Here is a 20,994-nt window from a genome sequence, read left to right on the forward strand (position 1 = left end):
TTCAATTTTGTTTTTGAGATAGAAGTAACATAGGATTAAATTTGCCCTTTTACAATTGTACAGTTCATGGTTTTATTATATTCAGACGTTAGGCAACCATAAGCAGCATCTAATTTCAGAACTTTTTCGTCACCCCAGAGGAAAAAAAAGCCATATCCATAAGCAGTCATCCTGCAATCTCCCTTTCCCTACCCCTTAGCAACTACTAATCTACTTTCTCTGTTGATTTGCTTATTCTGGATATTTCATATGAATGGAATCATACAATAAATATTCTTGTGTGTCAGGCTTCTTTTATTCAGCATAATGTTTTGAAGGTTCATCTATGTTGCAGGTTGTACCAGTACTTTCTGTTTGTGGCTGAATAATATTCCACCTTATGGTAGTACCACATTTTGTTTATTTCATTGTCAGTTGATGGGCATTTGGGTTGTTTCCACTTTTTGGCTATGAATAATGCTGCTATGAGCATTTGCCTGCAAGTTTTTGCATAGATATTTTCATTTCTACTGGATGTATACGTAGGGGTGGAATTGCTGGGCCATGTAGTTACTCTATGTTTTACTTTCTGTTGAACTGCCAAGCTGTTTTCCCAAGCAACCACACCATTTTACATTTTCACCAACAATGTGTGAGGGTTTCAGTTTCACCACATCCTTAGCAATACTTGTTACTGTCTTTTGATTATAGCCGTCCTAGTGGGTAAGTGGTATCTTACTGTGTTTCAAATTGACATTGAGCATCTCATTCATGTGCTTATTGTCCATTTATATATCATCTTGGGAGAAATATCTATTGAAATCCTTTGCTCCTTTTTAGTTGGGTTTTCTTTTTATTATTATTGGGTTGTGAAAGTTCTTACATATTCAACATCTAGTCCCTTATCAGATATATGATTTCCAAAAATTTTCTTGCATTCTGTGGATTGTCTTTTCATTTTCTTGATAGTGTCCTTCGAAGCATGATCATTTTTACTTTTGATGAATTCAGTTTATCTGTTTTTCCTTTGGTCACTTATGCATTTTGATATCATACCTAACCATTTCATAATTTGAGGTCATAAAGATTTTTGCCCATGTTTTCTTCTAAGAGTTTTTAGTTTTACATCTTACATTTAGGTCATTGATTCATTTTGAGTTCATTTTTGTATATGGTATGAGGTAAGGCTCCAGTATCACTCTTTTACATGTGAATATCCGTTAGTCCTTTCCCCATTGAATTATTCTTTCTCCATTGAATTACCTTGACAGATTTCCATTTTAAGGAATTTAAAACCTGTTTGTCATGATTTGAAACAAAAGGTTTGTTGTCTTTCCGTCTGAAAGCTCTGTCCTAATTACGGAGTATAACTTGCTCTAAAATTTGAACGTGACACACTGATGCTTTAAGTATTACCTTACCCTGTTGGCCGATTGTATCTGAGATGATAGGATGACAGATGAGCTGGATATCTCACAGTAATAATTTTCCCTAGTATGAAAGCTTCTTTTCCTCTTTATAGGATTGATTTGATCTTATAAGATCTTATTTTACTTATTTATTACCTTTTTAAAATTACAGTTAATTTACAATATTGTGTTAGTTTCAAGTGTACAGCAAAGTGATTTCAGTTATACATAAATATTTGTAGATACTCTTTTTCAGATTCTTTTCCATTACAGGTTATTACAGGATATTGAGTATAGTCCCCTGTGCTATATAGTAGGTCCTTGTTGTTTACCGATTTTATATAGCAGCTTATTTTAAAAGCAGCTAAGTCAGAGTTTGAGATGGCTTGTAATCTGTCTTTTTCTATTTTGTATGTAAATATTTTTTCTAATGTCAACAATTAATGAAAATACTGGCACAACTTGGGGGAGAGGCAAAAAGTGAATTATTAAAATAATCAGTTATCATACTGGTCAGGCCTTAATTTTTCTAATCAGTTTCTTAGAATACCATGAAGGGATCTGTCCTCCAAAGGAAACCCAGTAGTGACCATTTACTTTTGCTATTCTGTTAATCTTAATTTCTGTAGTCTACAGATTATGGAAATAGTTATATGTATTTTCATCATTGTGGCTTCTCATTAGCATCTGATTTTTTCATAATTTCAGCCTAGAGATGTTGGACAAAGTTGAGCCCCCGACTATACCAGAAGGTTATGCTATGTCTGTGGCATTCCATTGTTTGCTAGACCTTGTACGTGGAATCACTAGTATGATTGAAGGAGAGTTAGGAGAGGTTGAAACAGAATGTCAGACAACTACCACTGAAGCAGTTTCTTCACCAGCACAGTCATCAGAACAGCAAGAATTACAGTCAACATCAGACCAAATGGATAAAGCAATAGGTATATTATTATGATTCTGTATTTTTAATTTTTATTTTGAAATAATTTTAAATTTACAGGGAAATTGCAAAAATAATAGTTTCCATATATCCTTCACCATGATATTCCAATTGTTAACTACAATATTTGCATTATCATTCTCTCTATATACATGTCACTATACTTTTTTTTTGAACTATTTGAGAATAAGTTGCAGACATGATGCCCATTACCCCTGAGTACTTTAAAGTGTATTTTCGAAAAATAAGGACAGTTTTCTACTTAACCACAGTATAGTCACCATCAGAAATTTAGCATCAATTCAATATGTCATCGAATCCCAAATGTCCTTCAAATTTTGCCATTTGCCTCAGTGATGTCCTTTATGGTCTAGGATTACATGTTGAATTCAGTTGCATGTCTCTATACCCTCCTTCAGTATGGAACAATTCCTTAATTTTTCCATGTTTTATATGACCTTGCCATTTTTGAAGAGAACAGCCCAGTCTACTTGGGTTTGTTTTTGTTTCCTCATAATTAGATTCAATATATTCATTTTTGGCAGAGCTACCACAGAAATGTTGCTATGCTATACACTGGTGATGTTAACTTTTATCATTTGGTTAGTATGGTGTGTGCCTTGTTTCTTCAGTATAAAGTTAATTATTAACTTTTTCTGGAGAAATACTTTGAGACATCTGTAAAAGAGAGCTTTCCCTTCTTCCTCATTTATTTTGTTTCATTTATTTATTTGTATTAGTGTAGACTCTCGGATTCCTATTTTATTCAAAGAGTTACAATCTTTGATTATCATTATTTGGTTTAATGCTCATTATCCCTGACATGGCCATTTGGGACCCCTTTCAAGCTAGCCCCTGTGTCCTTTTATCATCCCATGTCCTTTTGTCATTTTCTGAGCACTACCTTACTGTCTGATACAGCAAAATGTTCTAAGGTCATCTTGGATTTTTCTTGCCTAACCTAGGAGTCAGTTATTTTTCCAAGGAGCCCTAGTTCCTTTTAGTGGAGAATAGTATTTAGAAACTAACACATGGCCATTAGGTATGCTTCTTGGTACGTGAATAGAAATACACACATACATGAGCACACATCTATCTACATTTTAAAAATATGTATCTTGGGACTTCCCTCGTGGTGCAGTGGTTAAGAATCTACCTGCCAATGCAGGGGACACATTCGAACCCTGGTCTGGGAAAATTCCACATACTGCGGAGCAGTTAAGCCCATGCGCCACAACTACTAAGCCTGCGCTCTAGAGCCTGCAAGCCACAACTGTTGAAGCCTGAGCGCCTAGAGCCCGTGCTCTGCAACAGGAGAAGCCACCACAATGAGAAGCCTACGTACTGCAACAAAGTGTAGCCCCCAATCGCCGCAACTAGAGAAAGCCTGTGCGCGGCAATGAAGACCCCACACAGCCATAAATAAATAAATAAATTTTTAAGAAGATCTTCAAAAAATAAATAAATAAAAATAAAAACATATATCTCTCTATATTAAATACCATGAGGTCACACCAATTTTTTCAATTCCAGTTTAATACCACAGGGTTTACTTTTAACTTTCCATATTTGAAATTTCCTTCTCCAACAGTGAGAAACTTGATCCTGTTTTACTCTGTTTATTTACTTACTTGCACGATATACGGTGTATGTAACCAGTCTCGTGGCTGAGCCTGCTTATCACAGTGTCTCACTGCCAGCTGGCCATACAGGCCGAAAGTTTGGCCCAATGAAATGGAAGGGAATAGGAACTGATATTATATATATAAATATATATATATATTTTGAAGATCACTTTTGTAAGAAAGATCTTATCATTGATATGTTAAAACAACTCAGTTTTAAAACTTCTTGGGAATTCCCTGGCAGTCCAGTGTTTAGGACTTTTGCGCTCTCACTGCTGAGGGACCAGGTTCCATCCCTGGTTGGGGAACTAAGATCCCACAAGCCACACAGCACAACCAAAAAAAAAAAGACTTCTTGAATTCTGAAACTATGGTATGGTTTAAAATTTTTCATTTATTCAGATATATATTAAATGTTACAGCTTTATTATTTAATAATTGAGTTGTTTTTGGAATATTTGCTATATTACCAAGTGATAAGGGGGATTATAGAGTTTGACATTGTCAAGTGCTGTGACATCTATAATTATCATTAAATATTGTTTGTTTTTCCTTTAAGTTAGTAGAGCTGTTTGGGAAGAAATGGTGAATGCCTGCTGGTGTGGTCTGCTTGCTGCACTCTCACTCCTTCTTGATGCCAGGTATTAAGTCTTTGTAAGTTTTATATTGCATGTGGCAGTTATAAAGAAAACAACAAACCATTAAAATGGTTTCCTTAAATTTATCCTGAGAATTATTTCCTAATACTAGTTTTTATGTTCGTGGAATGTTATTATTTTTCTGCCATCCTCTTCCCCCATCCTATTGTCACATGTTATAATGGAAAATACAATCCTAAAATAATAGAATGCCTTTTTCTTTTCTTTTCTTTTTTTTTTAACATCTTTATTGGAGTATAATTGCTTTACAATAGTGTGTTAGTATCTGCTGTATAACAAAGTGAATCAATATACATATATCCCCATATCTCCTCCCTCTTGCATCTCCCTTCCCCCCTCCCTATCCCACCCCTCTAGGTGGACTCAAAGCACCGAGTTGATCTCCCTGTGCTATGCTATGTGGCTGCTTCCCACTAGCTATCTATTTTACATTTGGTAGTATATATATGTCAGTGCCACTCTCTCACTTAGTCCCAGCTTACCCTTCCCCCTCCCCATGTCCTCAAGTCCATTCTCTACATCTGTGTCTTTATTCCTGCCCTGCCCCTAGGTTCATCAGAATCTTTTTTCTTTTTTTTTTAGATTCCATATATATGTGTTAGCATACGGTATTTGTTTTTCTCTTTTTGACTTACTTCACTCTGTATGACAGACTCTAGGTCCATCCACCTTGCTACAAATAACTCAATTTTGTTTCTTTTTATGGCTGAGTAATATTCCATTGTATATATATGCCACATCTTCTTTATCCACAGAATGCCTTTTTCATTTTAAGCTTTACTACTACTTTTACAATGATGATGATTATATTATTCAATTTTTTTATGTTTTTCTTTAGAATTATAGAATTTACTGATTTTAAAATACTTGATATTTTTAAGTTATATCTTTGAGTTCTTGACCATTTTCTTCATTAATGAATATATGTGTCATAAATTGCTTTTAACCAGTTCAAATTTTCAGATGTTTATTAGTTAAAAGTTCTTCTTAAGTAGACTGATTTTGACAATGTTTTAAATAGATTTTCTTAAAACTTTACTGACTGCCTAATTCCACATCATGTTTGGCAGCATAATTTAAAAGAAATTAATCATACTAAATAAAATACTTTTTCTTTTCAGCACAGATGAAGCTGCCACTGAGAATATTTTAAAAGCTGAACTGACTATGGCTGCTCTTTGTGGAAGACTGGGCCTTGTAACTTCAAGAGATGCCTTTATAACTGCAATATGCAAAGGTTCCCTGCCTCCCCATTATGCTCTTACTGTATTGAATACCACCACTGCAGCCACACTTTCCAACAAATGTAAGATTTCAGCTTCCTCTGAGTTCTCTTCATCTATCGGGGTGACATGGCATAGGGAAGAGATTATAGAAATTCTGAGTCCAAGCCTCTGCTTTTCCACTCACTGAGTCTCTGACCTCTATGGGAAGTTAATGTCCCTGAGCCTCAATTTCTTCCATCTTTTTAAAACAGTGGAGGTGGGAGTAGGGCAGAATAATACCAATTTTAAACAGTGATTATGAGGATAAAAGAAGATAAATCTAGAAGTCCTTTGTAAACTCTAGCATACTGTTGAAATGGGAGTGGTTAGTTTGTTTTGTTTTTAATGGAACTAGTAGAACAGTAATGTTTGCCACCACTTAGATTAAGTTGACATTCAAAAAAATTTTTTTTCTTGTTGATTACTTTGTTACGTGTTACATGTCATATAAAAAAATTTCAGTGTGATGCTCAGTTTTCAAACTGAAAATGTGAGTATTGGTCTCTCTTCAACTTTAAGTAGAAAAGTTTACTGGGAATACATGTTTAAAATAGTAAGTGTCCTAAATTCTATTTTGCTTGTGAAGCAATCTACCAAAGTTTTATAATTTGTTAAAGTTATATATAAAATTACTTAATATTTGCCTAACTTGTCTTTGTTTTTTCACCTCCTTAGTTTTCAAAATGTTTGCATATAGATAATAGGTAACTAAATAAATGTCATAGTTGAACTTATTTTAATCAAATTAATGTTTTAAAATATAACATTACTTTGAGTACAACGTGAAAAGTATATTTTAATTATTTAGGTTTTCCTTTGTGTTCTAGCATATTCCATTCAGGGCCAAAGTGTTATGATGATCAGTCCATCAAGTGAATCTCACCAGCAAGTTGTGGCAGTGGGTCAACCGCTAGCAGTCCAGCCTCAAGGGACAGTAATGGTAAAGTACTTTTTCTTTTCTTGGTAACCAATTAATACTAATTAACTATCAAGGAAATCTTTCATACCTTTTTTAATGTTTCTCAAAATTCATCATTATACTTACTTTTATCTGAATGATACTTTTAGAAAAACTAGATAAATATGGAGTGACATTATTATAACCAACTATGATAACACAACTTCTAAGCAAATGAATTTGTTCTGTACAAAACCATCCAAGCCTATTTTCTTAATATTTTTGTTTTTTAGTAAAAAAATTTGAATACGTTAATACTTCTTTATAAGCTTATAATTTTCAAGAATGCATAACAGTTCTTACAAATATATCCTTTTTTAATATAGCTAACTTCCAAAAATATCCAGTGTATGAGGACTTTACTTAACTTGGCACACTGCCATGGGGCTGTTCTTGGAACATCATGGCAACTTGTCTTGGCAACTCTACAGGTATGTTGTAGCCTCTGGGTCAGAGGCCAATGTTGTTTTTATATCTAAATGCTAACAGTTAAACTCACCAGTGCCTATCGGTCCTTTGGGCAGGCCTGAATAGACAGTAAGTATGAAAAAGGAGAAGTCAGAAAAAGAAAAAAGACATGGCTCATATTGTACAAAGCAATGGGATGTTTCTTATAATGGCCTGTTCTACTGCCTGTGCTTGGTGGAATAAGTTTTTTGTATGAATATCAATTACTAATTTATATTTAGTTATTAGATACCTACTACTGATTTTAGTTTTAGTTACTGGAATTTTTGTAGGTTTATAAATTTCTTTGTTTTGATTTTTTTTTTTTTTTTACAGCATCTAGTATGGATTCTGGGATTAAAGCCTAGTAGTGGTGGTGCCTTGAAACCTGGGAGAGCTGTAGAAGGACCCAGTACAGTAAGCTCTAGTCATTCTTACTCAATTAGTACTTTGCAAAATGTTTATATGTTACATTTAATTTTATTCTCCTCTTAGGTTCTAACAACAGCAGTGATGACAGATTTGCCAGTGATTTCCAACATACTTTCAAGATTGTTTGAAAGCTCACAGTAAGAGTCAGTTTTTTAATTGATACAAACATTATTGTTAGCTGTATATTTTAGATCAGAATGTCTTATTTCATCATTTTTTTTTTTTTAGGTATCTTGATGACGTATCATTGCATCATTTAATAAATGCACTTTGTTCCTTATCCCTAGAAGCAATGGATATGGCCTATGGAAATAATAAGGTGTGATATTCTACCTTTCTGTGTTAAATATGGTGTATTATTTTGTTTAATAAGGTGTATATTCATTATGATCTTAGCGTTTTACAAGTGGGACTAATACCTTGTAGGCTAGCCCTGTTCTGTTGGGTTTTTATATTTATGGTTGTTATTTGTTGAAGGGGGAGTGAAGAGGACATTTTTTGGCTTATGGTATGTGCCAATATGTATTATGATTTTAAATTGTGTCCATTTCTCTCATGTACTGAATATTTTTTAAAATATTTCTATAAAGAATAATTCAACACCACATTTATAAATGTGTTCCACAAAATGTTACAATAATCCTCATGACTACAACTTATGATTGGAGCAGTACAAGTTTTAAATCAAGGAATATATGTCTCAATTTCTCTTGCCTTCGTTGGGCTGGAAAATAAGGTGTTAATCATTTCTTTCTGAAGGTAATGATTCTCCCTACCTTGAAAATTAAACTTTTGCTTTGTTTGTTGACTAAATGAATAGAACAGTACTTTTGAGAACGTTTCTTTCTATACTCAAAATATCATTTTCTGTTAAACTTGGAAAAGCATGGGAATATTTGGGTTTATTTATACCTTAGAAATTATTTAAAATAAAATACTTTCTACATTTTAAAATGAATAAATATAGTACTTGGACCATTTACAAATAAATGAAGAAACCCAGAAAATAATTAGAAAAGCAGAGAATTCAGCTTATGGTTTATTTAATATCCAACTGTAGGATCCAAAATTATGTTGTCTGCCTAGTCCTTAATTATAATTCTGGGTACTGTGGCTTGTCATCTTGGCTCATGTAATTCATTTAAAGATTAGCCAATAAGATCTTATTGGGACAAAGTTTTGTATATTAAAGCACGTAGAGAATTACATAAACATGCAGGTATTTGAAAATATATATTATAGTTTACTCCAAATCAAGGCAAGGATAATATGAAACACAGTGAAGTAATCAAATTCTTGATACCTTCAATAATCCTACATCCTTAAGATTAATTCTTAACACAAAAGTATAATATTTTTAATAGAGTACCTTAATGAAATCTGAGCAAGTTTATATGGTAATGGCTTGAGAATTTATGTATTCACTCAACAAGTACAGTACGTTTACTATGTACATGACACTCTGCTAGAAAATATAAAGGAAATGTAAGATTTCTACTTTCAAAGAGCATGTAAACCACTTGGCCCATGGATAAGTGGCAGTTAAGGTGGTAAGAGAGTCTAAATAAATGGTATAGATATTAAGTGATATGAGACTTATTTTCTGAATCCTTATTGACTTGTTACATAAGATTTTTTAGTACATATTTTTACTAAAATGAATTAAAACTAATCAAGATAAATTAAATTTGTGATTGGAGCTGAATATTCAAGGAACAGTAGGAGATATATGTGTATGAAAGGGCAGGTTCATGGAAGTCAAAAGAGAAAAATGTTACATGAAGTCGGGATCAATGAGGATTGAGAAAAAAATAGATTTGAGTATTATTAGTTTATTGTTCACCTTGAGGAGTATAATTTCAATAGAGTTGTAGGAGTAGCTGTGATATTTCAGGGAGGCTTGGGGGGAACAGATGTTGAGAAAATGGATACACTGGAATAGAGATGACTTCCCTGAGAATGGGGTCACATCTCTCCATTTTAGGATTTAATTTTGTAAAGTAATGTAGTGAATAAGGAATGGAAATAAAAGTTTTTAGAAGTATTCAAGTATGAACTTTATAAAAATTATTTTTATGGAGGTGTAAAACAGTTTATTATTCAGTTGTGCTTTCTATAAAAATTTATAAATGTTCAGATGTTAAAATAAGTAGAAACGTTTGTATTTTTTTACTTTTTTTTAAAGTTTATCAATGTCAGCTGTTCTGAGTGAGTTATATAGCTTAGGAATTAAAATGTATATATCATTGTCCTTTAGGTGTGGCTTTAAAGTGACCAGTCATCTCATTTTTGGTTCTCACTTCAGGAATTTGTGCTAATGTGTTGAGGAGGTAGCTGATGGTAAAGCTTGCAAATTCTTTCTTAGAAGGGGGCAATATTGATGATATTTGTGCAGGCATATTACCAGACTCAGTATCACAGCAACAAAAATAATTAAAGAGCTATTATTCTTTGTTTACTGTATGTCAGGTACTAACGTATTTTTATTTAATCACTTAAGACAACTCTGTCAGGTTCAGTAGTAATAACCCCTTTTTACAGATGAAATATAAAACTAGCTTAAATAACCTGCCTGGGGTCACCTATTTAGTAATTGGTAGAGCTTGGATTTGAACCCACATATGTCTCATTCCAGAGCTCCATTCTTTTTTTTTTTTTAATTTATTTATTTTCTTTATTTAATTTTTGGCTGCATTGGGCCTTCGTTGCTGCACGCAGGCTTTTTCTCTAGTTTCAGAGAGCGGGGGCTACTCTTCATTGTGGTGAGCAGGCTTCTCACTGCGATGGCGTCTCTTGTTGCGTAGCACCAGCCCTAGGCGCGCAGGCTTCAGTAGTTGTTGAGCACGGGCTCAGTAGTTGTGGCTCGCAGGCTCAGTAGTTGTGGTGCACGGGCTTAGTTGCTCAGCGCCACGTGGGATCTTCCCGGACCAGGGCTCGAACCCGTGGCCCCTGCATTGGCAGGTGGATTCTTAACCACTGTGCCACCAGGGAAGCCCCAGAGCTCCATTCTTAACCACTTCACTTGTGGCTCAAAGTTTTGTGTGCATCAAAGTCAGGTATGGCATTTTTAAAAAATGCACAAGTCAGGGCCAGTTTCTAGGCTTCATGAATATAAGAATCTTTGGGTATGAGGTCTGGACATATACATTCTTTTAAATGCTACGTGATTCCTCTGTGTATCCTCATTAGAATAAGAAGAAGGAGGAAAAGGAGGAGGTAATACTAGGCAATTTATGAGGATTTATTATGTGCCAGGTACTTTCTAACATGAGGTCATTTCTGTATATTATTATCTCCATTTCATAGATTAAAAAAATTTAGTAGCCTTAAAAAAGCATGAAATTTTGCCATTTGCAACAATATGGATGGACCTGGAAGGTATAATGCTTAGTGAAATATATCAGACAGAGAAAGACAAATACTGTATGTTATCACTTATATGTGGAATCAAAAAAACCCACAAAACAAGACAACCCCCCCAAAAAAACTACTGAATATAGTAAAAAAAAAAAAAAAAAAAGCAAACTAGTAGTTACCAGTGAGGAGAGGAAAGGAGGAAGGGGCAAATAGGGTAAGGGAATTAAGAGGTACAAACTGTTATATATAAAATAAATAAGCAACAAGGTTATATTGTATGGCACAGGGAATATAGCCAATATTTTGTAGTAACTATAATGGAATATAATCTATAAAAATTTTGAATCACTGTGTTGTATACCTGAAACTAATATCATAAATCAGTTATACCTCAATAAAAAGAATTACTCAAGGTTACATAGCTATTAAGTGGTAGTACTGACATGTTAAAAGTTCATAGACATCAGTCTTAACTACTGTATCATATTGTCTCTAGAATGGTGAATTTTTCTACCACAAACATTTTTAGGGTACCTACAGCATTAGCACACGCAGGAATGGTCAACCTGACTATATTTATCTTAGACCCCAGGGTACTTGGTTCAATGGCTTTTACTAGGAAAGAAAGATAATATCACACATTTCCATAATAGATTTTTATCAGCCCTGTAAAAATGTTGAGTATAGAATAATTATGTAATCTTTTTCCTTAAAAATTGTAAAACTATTATCCTCTTAATTTGCTTTTAAAATTTCAGTTGCCTTTTGTTTTTTCTAATGCATTGTCTCCTTTTGAAGTACCACAGCCACTCATCAAAAAATTCTCATGGTTTTAGCTTAGTTTTCATTTAAGTATATTTTACTACCTCTATTAATATTGGGTTAGAGATAGTTGCCCTTTGATCTTTTTACTGAAACTGTTCTTATAACACATGGACCAGGTACTCTAATTTAGCCACTTATGAGATACACTGACTCCCTTTCTGTTGTTGAAATGCCAGCGACTGAGGAACGGGGTTTGTCTTCTGTCTCTGCAACTTTTCTGTTAGTGTCTAAACTGACAACGCTTATCTCTGCCTCTTCTTGACGCCACGCTTCTTTCCCCTGATCTCTGTTGCCTCCTTTCTGCTTTTTGGTTTTTTTTTCCATATTTCCTGATATTAACACATAAACCCTGAGCATTTGAAGACTTCACTAATAAGAATATATATCAGTCAGCTTAGCCTGCCATAACAAAATACTGTAGACTGGATAACTTAAACTATAAAAATTAATTTTCTCATAGTTCTGGAAGCTGGAAGTCCAAAATCAGGTTGCCAGCATGATCAGTTCTGGTGTGGACGCTCTTCCTGGATTGAAAGATGGCTGCCTTCTCACTGTGTCCTCACATGGCAGTGAGAGAGGGAAAGGGAGAGGGAAAAGGGGGAAGAAAAGGGAAAAGAAGTGTGCCTGAGCTCACAAGCTCTTTGGTGTTTCTTCTTATAAGGACATTAATCTTATCGTGTTGGGGCCCCACCCTTATGATCTCATTTAACCTGAATTACCTCTATATAGACCCTATCTCCATATACCATCAGACTGGGGGTTAGAGTTACAGCATATGAATTTGGGGGGTGGGGGTCACAATTCAGTCCATAGGCAAATTCTTTCCTTCTGGTCAGAAGACTAGCCATTCTGTGTGTCTGGTATAATTTTTGAATTTTCACTCTTTCCCCACTAATGCATTCTCTTCTCAATCAAATTTTCCAATTAGGAGCTATTCTAGATACTTGAGGGTGGGCAGAAAGGCTTGTCTTATGATAACTGAGGTTTTGTTCTATTTACTGCTAATTAATCATATATTAATTATAGTCATGCTCTTCACAGTATCCTCAGTTTTATTTACAAGTGAAATATTCAAATTCTCCTTATAATATAAAAATGTATTATGTTTTCTCTCTAGGAACCATCTCTTTTTGCTGTTGCCAAATTGTTAGAAACTGGTCTAGTTAACATGCACCGAATAGAAATTCTATGGAGACCTCTAACTGGCCATCTACTTGAGGTAACCTCTTTTTCTTAATTATTATATTTACTTTTTGTTTAGGATAAAGACATACACAGTGAATTAATAATTGTGGATAACCATAAGAAAAATCAGCATTAACATTTTTTTCCTTGTACTTCTGTCTGTATATTTTATCAGGAACTAAAGTTCTATAGTAATTGTTTTGGTGAAGGAATAGGTTGACTTTTTTGACTGAAAATGGGTGATATATCAATGAAATCTCTGAAGTCTCCTTCAGCTGATAGCTTGGGACCCCTTTCTTTTATTATGTAATCTTTTGATCCCCTCACCTTCAGCTAGTTCTGAAACTTCAAGGCAATTAGCACTGAGACTTCATACTAAACACTGCTCCTTTACAGCCTTTCCTGTGATTATGAGGTAGCTCTTCTATAAAGGGAAAAAACCTATTTGGTATCACTAATTATAAATAGTGCCAGGGAATTTTATTTGGATTTCTCTTCTCCTGTATTCAGACTGGGGTGCATCTGAAGAATTAGCTGCTTCTTAACAGCTGCTTCTATGGAATACATGTTTATGTGCAGTTTAGGTTTAGGTTGCTGTGATTGTTTCACATTATTTTAGTAATCTGAGAAAGGTATTATTCTTAATAGGAAAAAAATGTGCTTGTCTTTTCTTTCTTTTTTTCCCTCCATTTTATTGGGATTACTTTTATGAGCTATTAAAGATTATATGCAGATTTCTTCATTATGTAATTGTCATCAAATGGCAAAAAAAAAGTTTTTTCAAATTTTAGCTCAGTGTTTGATTATGAAGATAGACCTGATTAGGAACCTGAGTATCTGCTGCTTTTGTTTATTCTGATGACATCATTTACCTTTATGAAATCCTTTCTTTTCTGTGACTTGTTTAGTTTCATTTTTTATCTTCTGTCTCTCTATTGCTTCCTCTTGCCTCTTATTCAGAAGGTAAGCTTTTGGATATTTTCATATATTCTTCAACCTTTATTGATGCACATTTGATATAACTTTTTACATATGAAAGAATAGAAAATGTGATGTTTTAATTTTTCTTTTCCCAAACTGATGTGTGATGCATAGCTGAAGTATACAAATTAAATATTAATTTTTTTCCACATGTGTACCCTTAGGTGTGCCAGCATCCAAACTCTCGAATGAGAGAATGGGGAGCAGAAGCTTTAACTTCACTTATTAAAGCAGGATTAACATTTAACCATGATCCTCCACTTTCACAAAACCAGGTAAAAAAAAAAACCTCTTTTTTAAAAGTACTTAATGTAGGATCATCCTCTCCCATGTGTAACTTTTCTTAATTTATCAAATAGATGATAGTCTAAAAGTGGGTCTTGTTGCTTAATATTCTATTTTATTTGTAGGCCATGGATCTCTTACAGAAGGTTGATATGTCTAGATTTTTAGAATTATCTGTATTAAAATTTTTTCTTGTTAATAACACTGAACTAAGTTAATAAATTACCTAGAATTGGTCTCCCGATCTAGAAGTTTTCCTCTTCATGCAGTGCCAAGGCTTCATTTGGGGGCCATACTTTATTAGCCTCTTTTCCTTTGGTCCTTACCTGTCTCTATTTTTATTTTTCCCACTCATTACCCTTACATTGGGAGAAACAAGTGGCAGAAGAGGAAAGCACAATAAAATAGATTTTTATTTTTAAATACTTTTAAAGGTTATTTTATACTTTCAGAGTTTACTTTTGTCATGAATCCTTTGTCCTGACTCCCATAATCATTCACATATATCTTATACAGTTTCTAAAAAGTACACCAAAGTTTTATTATTTGAAGATGGAGTAGGAATGAGGCATTTAATAGCCATTCCCATTGCCCTATTATCTCACTGTATTGTATGTAGTTATAGTCTACAAATTTCCTCAACAAATAATATTGAGTGCATGCTATGCCAGGCAGTATTTTAGCTGCCTGGGAATAGAATGATGAACAGGACAGAGAAGATCATTTTTATAGAGCTTTCATTTTAGTGATTTCATATTTTTTTCCTACTACAATTTAAGTTTTTTATAACGAAAGCCCTGTTTGTGTATATATCCTCAGCATCCAGCTTAATACCTGGCACATGGTGAGAGCTTAATAAATGTTTGTTCAGTCAGTGAACCAAATAAATGAATCCTTGGAGAGAAAAAAATTAAAAATGAAGCAAGTGCTTTCAAATGCTGAAAAGAATAGAACAAAGTGCTTTTTTCACTCTGCAACAGTAAAAAAATTTTGTGGTTTTATGTCATCTTTGTCTACTGTACTTGTTCATTTTTAGGAGTACTGAGACTTTTAAATTTCAGTACATGGGGTATGCATTACTAGAGTAAATGAAAGGTAATTTTAGAAATTGGGAATTGTTTTCTTCTCTCCAAATAGAGCTAGGTGTATATATAGATATATTTCCTTTAGTGAGATTCATTTATATATGTGTCTATAATTAATACCTTTTAACATAAGATCACTCCCTGTTTATCCTGAAATGTAGCATCTTGAAGATTGATTTTTATTTTCTCTTATTAAAAAAAAAGACATAGATGACAAAATAATCCTAATGATTACTGTTAGAGAAATCTTTTTCAATGTTTATTTTACTAAAAGAATTCTCTTTACCATTGCAGTCTGAGTGGAGGTGAATTTAAACTTGAAAGGCAATAGCAGAGCCTTTCCGTGTTCTGGGACTTCTCTTTCTAATTAGCCTCTTGCGTCCTTTTCAGAGGCTGCAGTTGCTTTTACTGAACCCATTAAAGGAGATGTCCAGTGTTAACCATCCAGATATCCGACTCAAGCAATTAGAATGTGTGTTGCAGATTCTGCAGAGTCAGGGAGACAGTCTTGGGCCTGGATGGCCGTTAGTGCTTGGAGTTATGGGAGCAATCAGAAATGATCAAGGGTAAGTGTTTAAAATTAACATCCAAAAAGTGTTAGGGAAAGGGAATCCCTCCTAAAATCTTGGGATGATGGTTAATTTTTTATGTATGCCCTTCCTGCTTAAGTTTAAGATCTAGAATAGTTTTTCTTACCCTACCTTCAAGTGGCTATAGGGAATTCTTAGGGCTCACGTTTGTTTTGGAAGGATGGAAAAATTGCTGTTTCTTTGCCATTTATACATGAATACAAGGTTCTTACTTAACAATAAGAAAAATGCATCAATCTAACAAACTTTGAAACACATCCAAAGGCTGAGTTTCCTTTTGGTAAACAATTTGGTAAGATGTAAATGAGCATTTAGTGTTTGACCTCTCTATATATGCTATACTTGCTAGTTAGCCTGATTACATGGATAAGTAGTTCCTGCTCTGAAAGTAGAAACCTGTGGAAAAGGAACAAGGCCTAGAGCCCTAGTAACAGAGTAGTTTGTTATGCTACAAAAGAATAGGACTCCAGTGGGAGGGGTATATGCCTGTGGAGTGGGGCAGAGCCAAAACTATAAAGGACCTTATATGCCTTTATAAATTATTTGGACTTATCCTCAGTACATTTGGGAGGAATTTTAGGATTTTAAGCAGAGGAATGATGTGATTTGTTATGTGTTTGAGATACCTCATTATGTCAGTAGCATGGAGGGGTAAATGGGAAATCCTGCAGCGCTCTCTAGAAATAGGAGACGGATTTGAGCTACTTAATAGATTGACTGTTGGGGTGAAGGCAGAAATAGCAGACAGAGTCAGGGATGACTCCAAGATTTGTGACTTAGGCAGCTTAGTGGATGGTGGTATTATTAACTAAATAGGGAATACAGAAGGAAGAGCACAGTTGGAGGAAATGTATGGACTTGTTTAATTTAAGGTAGTACATTGCAGTGGCGAGATTTAGCAAACATTTGGATATATTTGCCTGTAATTCTGTGGCAGGACTTACCTTGTTTTGATGACTAGTTTAGGAGTTTTACATGATTGAAATGCTTGAGACTCCTGTGGAAAATTAATTTTTCTTATTTATCTGTAATAACAAATTTCCTTATATACTATAAAATACAAGATGATTAAAGTGGAAAGATGTCAGCCAAAGCCTAGATCATCCGAACAGTTATAAAATAGAGTGTGTTGTAAGGATGAAATTAATTAATACTTGTAAAATACTTAGAAAGTATATGATATAGTAAATGCTCAAAGTGTTAGCTGTTTTAATGTTTTTATTATTTTTTTCACCACCAGAATTTTTCTCCAAAACCATATACTTCTTATTGTCTTCATTTGAAATACAAAATTACTCTTTACTTTTACAGACTAGATGTAGAATTTTAAATAAAATATAGTATAGCTATAAAAGAATAAGGAACTCATTTTCATTCAGTGAGTGAATTGTGTGTATTCTCCTGTGCTAGGCACCATGCTAGTTACTGAGGGTACAGTGGTGAGAAAGTAGCTGTATCCAATTTCCCTTTTTCATTCAATGTCTATGTTTTGTTTGACTAATTGATGCAATAGAAATAATATGGCATTAGTACATAGTTTCTTTTTTTTTTTAGTTTACTTATTTCTTATTCCTGTGAGTACTTTATTTTTATTTGTTAATTATTTTTAAGTAAGCATATCTTTTTTTACATTTATGTAAATGATGAAGTACTCTGTGATCTATGTTAGGGAAAATTTTCTTGTTCGAATTTTAAAATAAAATTTTACTTCAAATTATTGTAAGGTATATATTTTTCCTTGCATTTCTGTTAAATACATGAGTATAAATTTCTTTTCTTTTGTATTTTCAGAGAATCCTTGATACGAACTGCATTCCAGTGTCTTCAGTTGGTTGTGACAGATTTTCTACCAACAATGCCTTGCACTTGCCTGCAGATAGTTGTAGATGTTGCAGGTAGCTTTGGACTTCATAACCAAGAACTTAATATTAGTTTAACTTCAATAGGTTTATTGGTAAGTATCATTGCCTTCCTTATATAATCTAGAAATCACTGTTTGCAACTGAGAGTGAATGCCAAGCTAATGCTATGCTTTTGACTCTATAGGAGTCATTTAAATGACTTTTCAGTACCAAACTTATACCTTGTATGAAGGGTTAAAAAATATCATTTAAGAAATAATTATTTAAAAGCAGAGTATTTGGAATAATTTTGATATATTGAGCTGAAATTTGGCTTTTGTAAGGTTTGTTATGGGAGAATTTAGTAAACAAATAATAGTACATACAAGAGAAATGTTCAGTTGACTCTGCTGTGAAGGGTAATTGATTTCTTTTTAAATTTAATTTTATTTATTTTTTTATACAGCAGGTTCTTATTATCTGTTTTATACATATTAGTGTATATATGTCAATCCCAATCTCCCAGTTCATCCTACCACCACCACTACCCCCTTTCCCCCTCTTGGTGTCCATACATTTGTTCTCTACATCTGTGTCTCTATTTCTGCCTTGCAAACTGGTTCATCTGTACCCTTTTTCTAGATTCCACATATATGCATTAATATACGATATTTGTTTTTCTCTTTCTGACTTACTTCACTCTGTATCACAGTCTCTAGGTCCATCCACATCTGAACAAATGACCCAATTTCGTTCCTTTTTATGGCTGAGTAATATTCCATTGTGTACATGTACCACATCTTCTTTATCCATTCATCTGTCAATGGGCATTTAGGTTGCTTGCATGACCTGGCTATTGTAGGTAGTGCTGCACTGAACATTGATGTGCATGTGTCTTTTTGAATTATGGTTTTCTCAGGGTATATGCCCAGTGGTGGGATTGCTGGGTCATATGATAATTCTATTTTTAGTTTTTTAAGGAACCTCCATACTGTTCTCCATAGTGGCTGTATCAATTTACATTCCCACCAACAGTGCAAGAGGGTTCCCTTTTCTCCACACCCTCCCCAGCATATGTTGTTTGTAGGTTTTCTGATGATGCCCATTCCAACCGGTGTGAGGTGATACCTCATTGTAGTTTTGATTTGTATTTCTCTAATAATTAGTGATGTTGAGCAGCTTTTGTTTTTTTGTTTTTAAGCCTTCATGCTTCTTATTTTTTTTTATTTCTAAATTTGTTTATTTATTCATTTATGGCTGCGTTGGGTCTTCGTTGCGCGCGGGCTTTCTCTAGTTGCGGAGAGCAGGGGCTACTTTTTGTTGCGGTGTGTGGGCTTCTCATTGTGGTGGCTTCTCTTGTTACGGAGTATGGGCTCTAGGCACGTGAGCTTCAGAAGTTGTGGCATGCAGGCTCAGTAGTTGTGGCTCGCGGGCTCTAGAGTACAGGCTCAGTAGTTGTGGTGCATGGGCTTAGTTGCTTTGCGGCATGTGAGATCTTCCCGGACCAGGGCTCGAACCCTTGTCCCCTGCTTGGCAGACGGATTCTCAACCACTGCACCACCAGGGAAGTCCGAGCAGCTTTTTCTGTGCCTTTTGGCCATCTGTATGTCTTCTTTGGTGAAATGTCTATTTAGGTCCTCTGCCCATTTTTGGATTGGGTTGTTTGTTTTTTAAATGTTGAACTGCATGAGCTGTTTATATATTTTGGAGATTAATTCTTTGTCCGTTGATTCGTTTGCAAATATTTTCTTCCATTCTGAGGGTTGTCTTTTCGTCTTGTTTAAAGTTTCCTTTGGGGCTTCCCTGGTGGCGCAGTGGTTGAGAGTCCGCCTGCTGATGCAGGGGACACGGGTTCGTGCCCTGGTCCTGGAAGATCCCACATGCCACGGAGCAGCTGGGCCCGTGAGCCATGGCCGCTGAGCCTGTTTATCCGGAGCCTGTGTTCCGCAATGGGAGAGGCCACAACAGTGAGAGGCCCGCGTACCGCAAAAAAAAAAAAAAGTTTCCTTTGCTGTGCAAAAGCTTTTAAGTTTCATGAGGTCCCATTTGTTTATTTTTATTTCCAGTACTCTAGGAGGTGGGTCAGAAAAGATCTTGCTGTGATTTATGTCAAAGAGTGTTCTTCCTATGTTTTCTTCTCAGAGTTTTATAGTGTCCGGTCTTACATTTAGGTTTCTAATCCATTTTGAGTTTATTGTTGTGTATGGTGTAAGGGAGGGTTCTAACTTCATTCTTTTACATGTAGCTGTCCAGTTTTCCTAGCACCCCCTTTTTTTTTTTTTTTTGTGTATGAAATTACAAAATATTATTAAATGATAGTAAGGGATTGTTTAATAATTTTATTAGGTTAATAATGGTATCATGGTTATGTTTTTTAAAGCCTTTTCTAGTAGAGATTATAAAATATAGGCATGAAGAAAATATGACAAAATGTTAACAATTGTTATATCTAGATGTGGTGGTTATATCAGTATATTGATATATTCTCCCTGTTTTTCTGTATGTTCTTGAAATTTTTCATATTAAACATTTTGTTTCTTTTTCATTGTCCTTCATTTCTTTTAATTTTTACTGTGAAGTAAAGATACACCCAGACACCTCAGTACCCGTCACCCAAGCCAGGAAATGGCACATCACCCTACTTAAGACCCTTCATATGCCCCTCTCAGATTGCACTGGTCTCCTCTGTCAAAGTCATTTGTATCCTGAAATTTCTGTTACTTGCTTCCCTGTTTTTCTGTATAGTTTTTATCACTTTATGCTTTTACACTTAAATAATATATTGTTTGCAGTTGCCTGTTTATGAAACAGAATAAGTAGAATCATACTTTAATCTTCTGTTGTTTCTTTGCTCAACATTTATTTTTGAGATTCACTCCTGGTGATTTAATCATGCAGTATTTCATTTTATGATTATACCACAATTTAATGATGCAGTCTACCTTTGGTGAACATTTGGATTATTTCTTGGTCTTTGCAGTTATGAGCAATGCTGTCATAAAGATTCTTGCACTAGTGCAAGGAATTTTTTGAGGGCACATAGCCTACATTGGAATTGCTGGGTCTTTATGTATGTGCATGTTCAACTTTCTAGGTAGAACCAACTTGTTTTCTTTTTTCTTTTATTT

The 20,994-nt window shown here is 34.4% G+C and overlaps 1 protein-coding gene across 3 annotated transcripts in view; it reads left to right on the plus strand.

Annotated features, from left to right (window-relative positions):
• The window catches only part of MON2 (MON2 homolog, regulator of endosome-to-Golgi trafficking), a 121,119-nt gene that overhangs the window by 54,954 nt on the left and 45,171 nt on the right, over positions 1–20,994 (plus strand). For all 3 annotated transcript variants that reach the window (XM_004276583.3, XM_012535478.3, XM_049693959.1), the window contains 12 exons: positions 2,097–2,332; positions 4,516–4,597; positions 5,737–5,921; positions 6,708–6,820; positions 7,165–7,269; positions 7,622–7,702; positions 7,781–7,854; positions 7,946–8,036; positions 13,017–13,118; positions 14,230–14,340; positions 15,826–16,001; positions 17,817–17,979. In XM_004276583.3, coding sequence (XP_004276631.1) covers positions 2,097–2,332; positions 4,516–4,597; positions 5,737–5,921; positions 6,708–6,820; positions 7,165–7,269; positions 7,622–7,702; positions 7,781–7,854; positions 7,946–8,036; positions 13,017–13,118; positions 14,230–14,340; positions 15,826–16,001; positions 17,817–17,979 — 1,519 coding nt within the window. The remainder of the gene's footprint in view (positions 1–2,096; positions 2,333–4,515; positions 4,598–5,736; positions 5,922–6,707; positions 6,821–7,164; positions 7,270–7,621; positions 7,703–7,780; positions 7,855–7,945; positions 8,037–13,016; positions 13,119–14,229; positions 14,341–15,825; positions 16,002–17,816; positions 17,980–20,994) is intronic.

The sequence above is a fragment of the Orcinus orca genome, chromosome 11 (assembly GCF_937001465.1).
Source record: "Orcinus orca chromosome 11, mOrcOrc1.1, whole genome shotgun sequence".
Lineage (NCBI taxonomy): Eukaryota > Metazoa > Chordata > Mammalia > Artiodactyla > Delphinidae > Orcinus > Orcinus orca.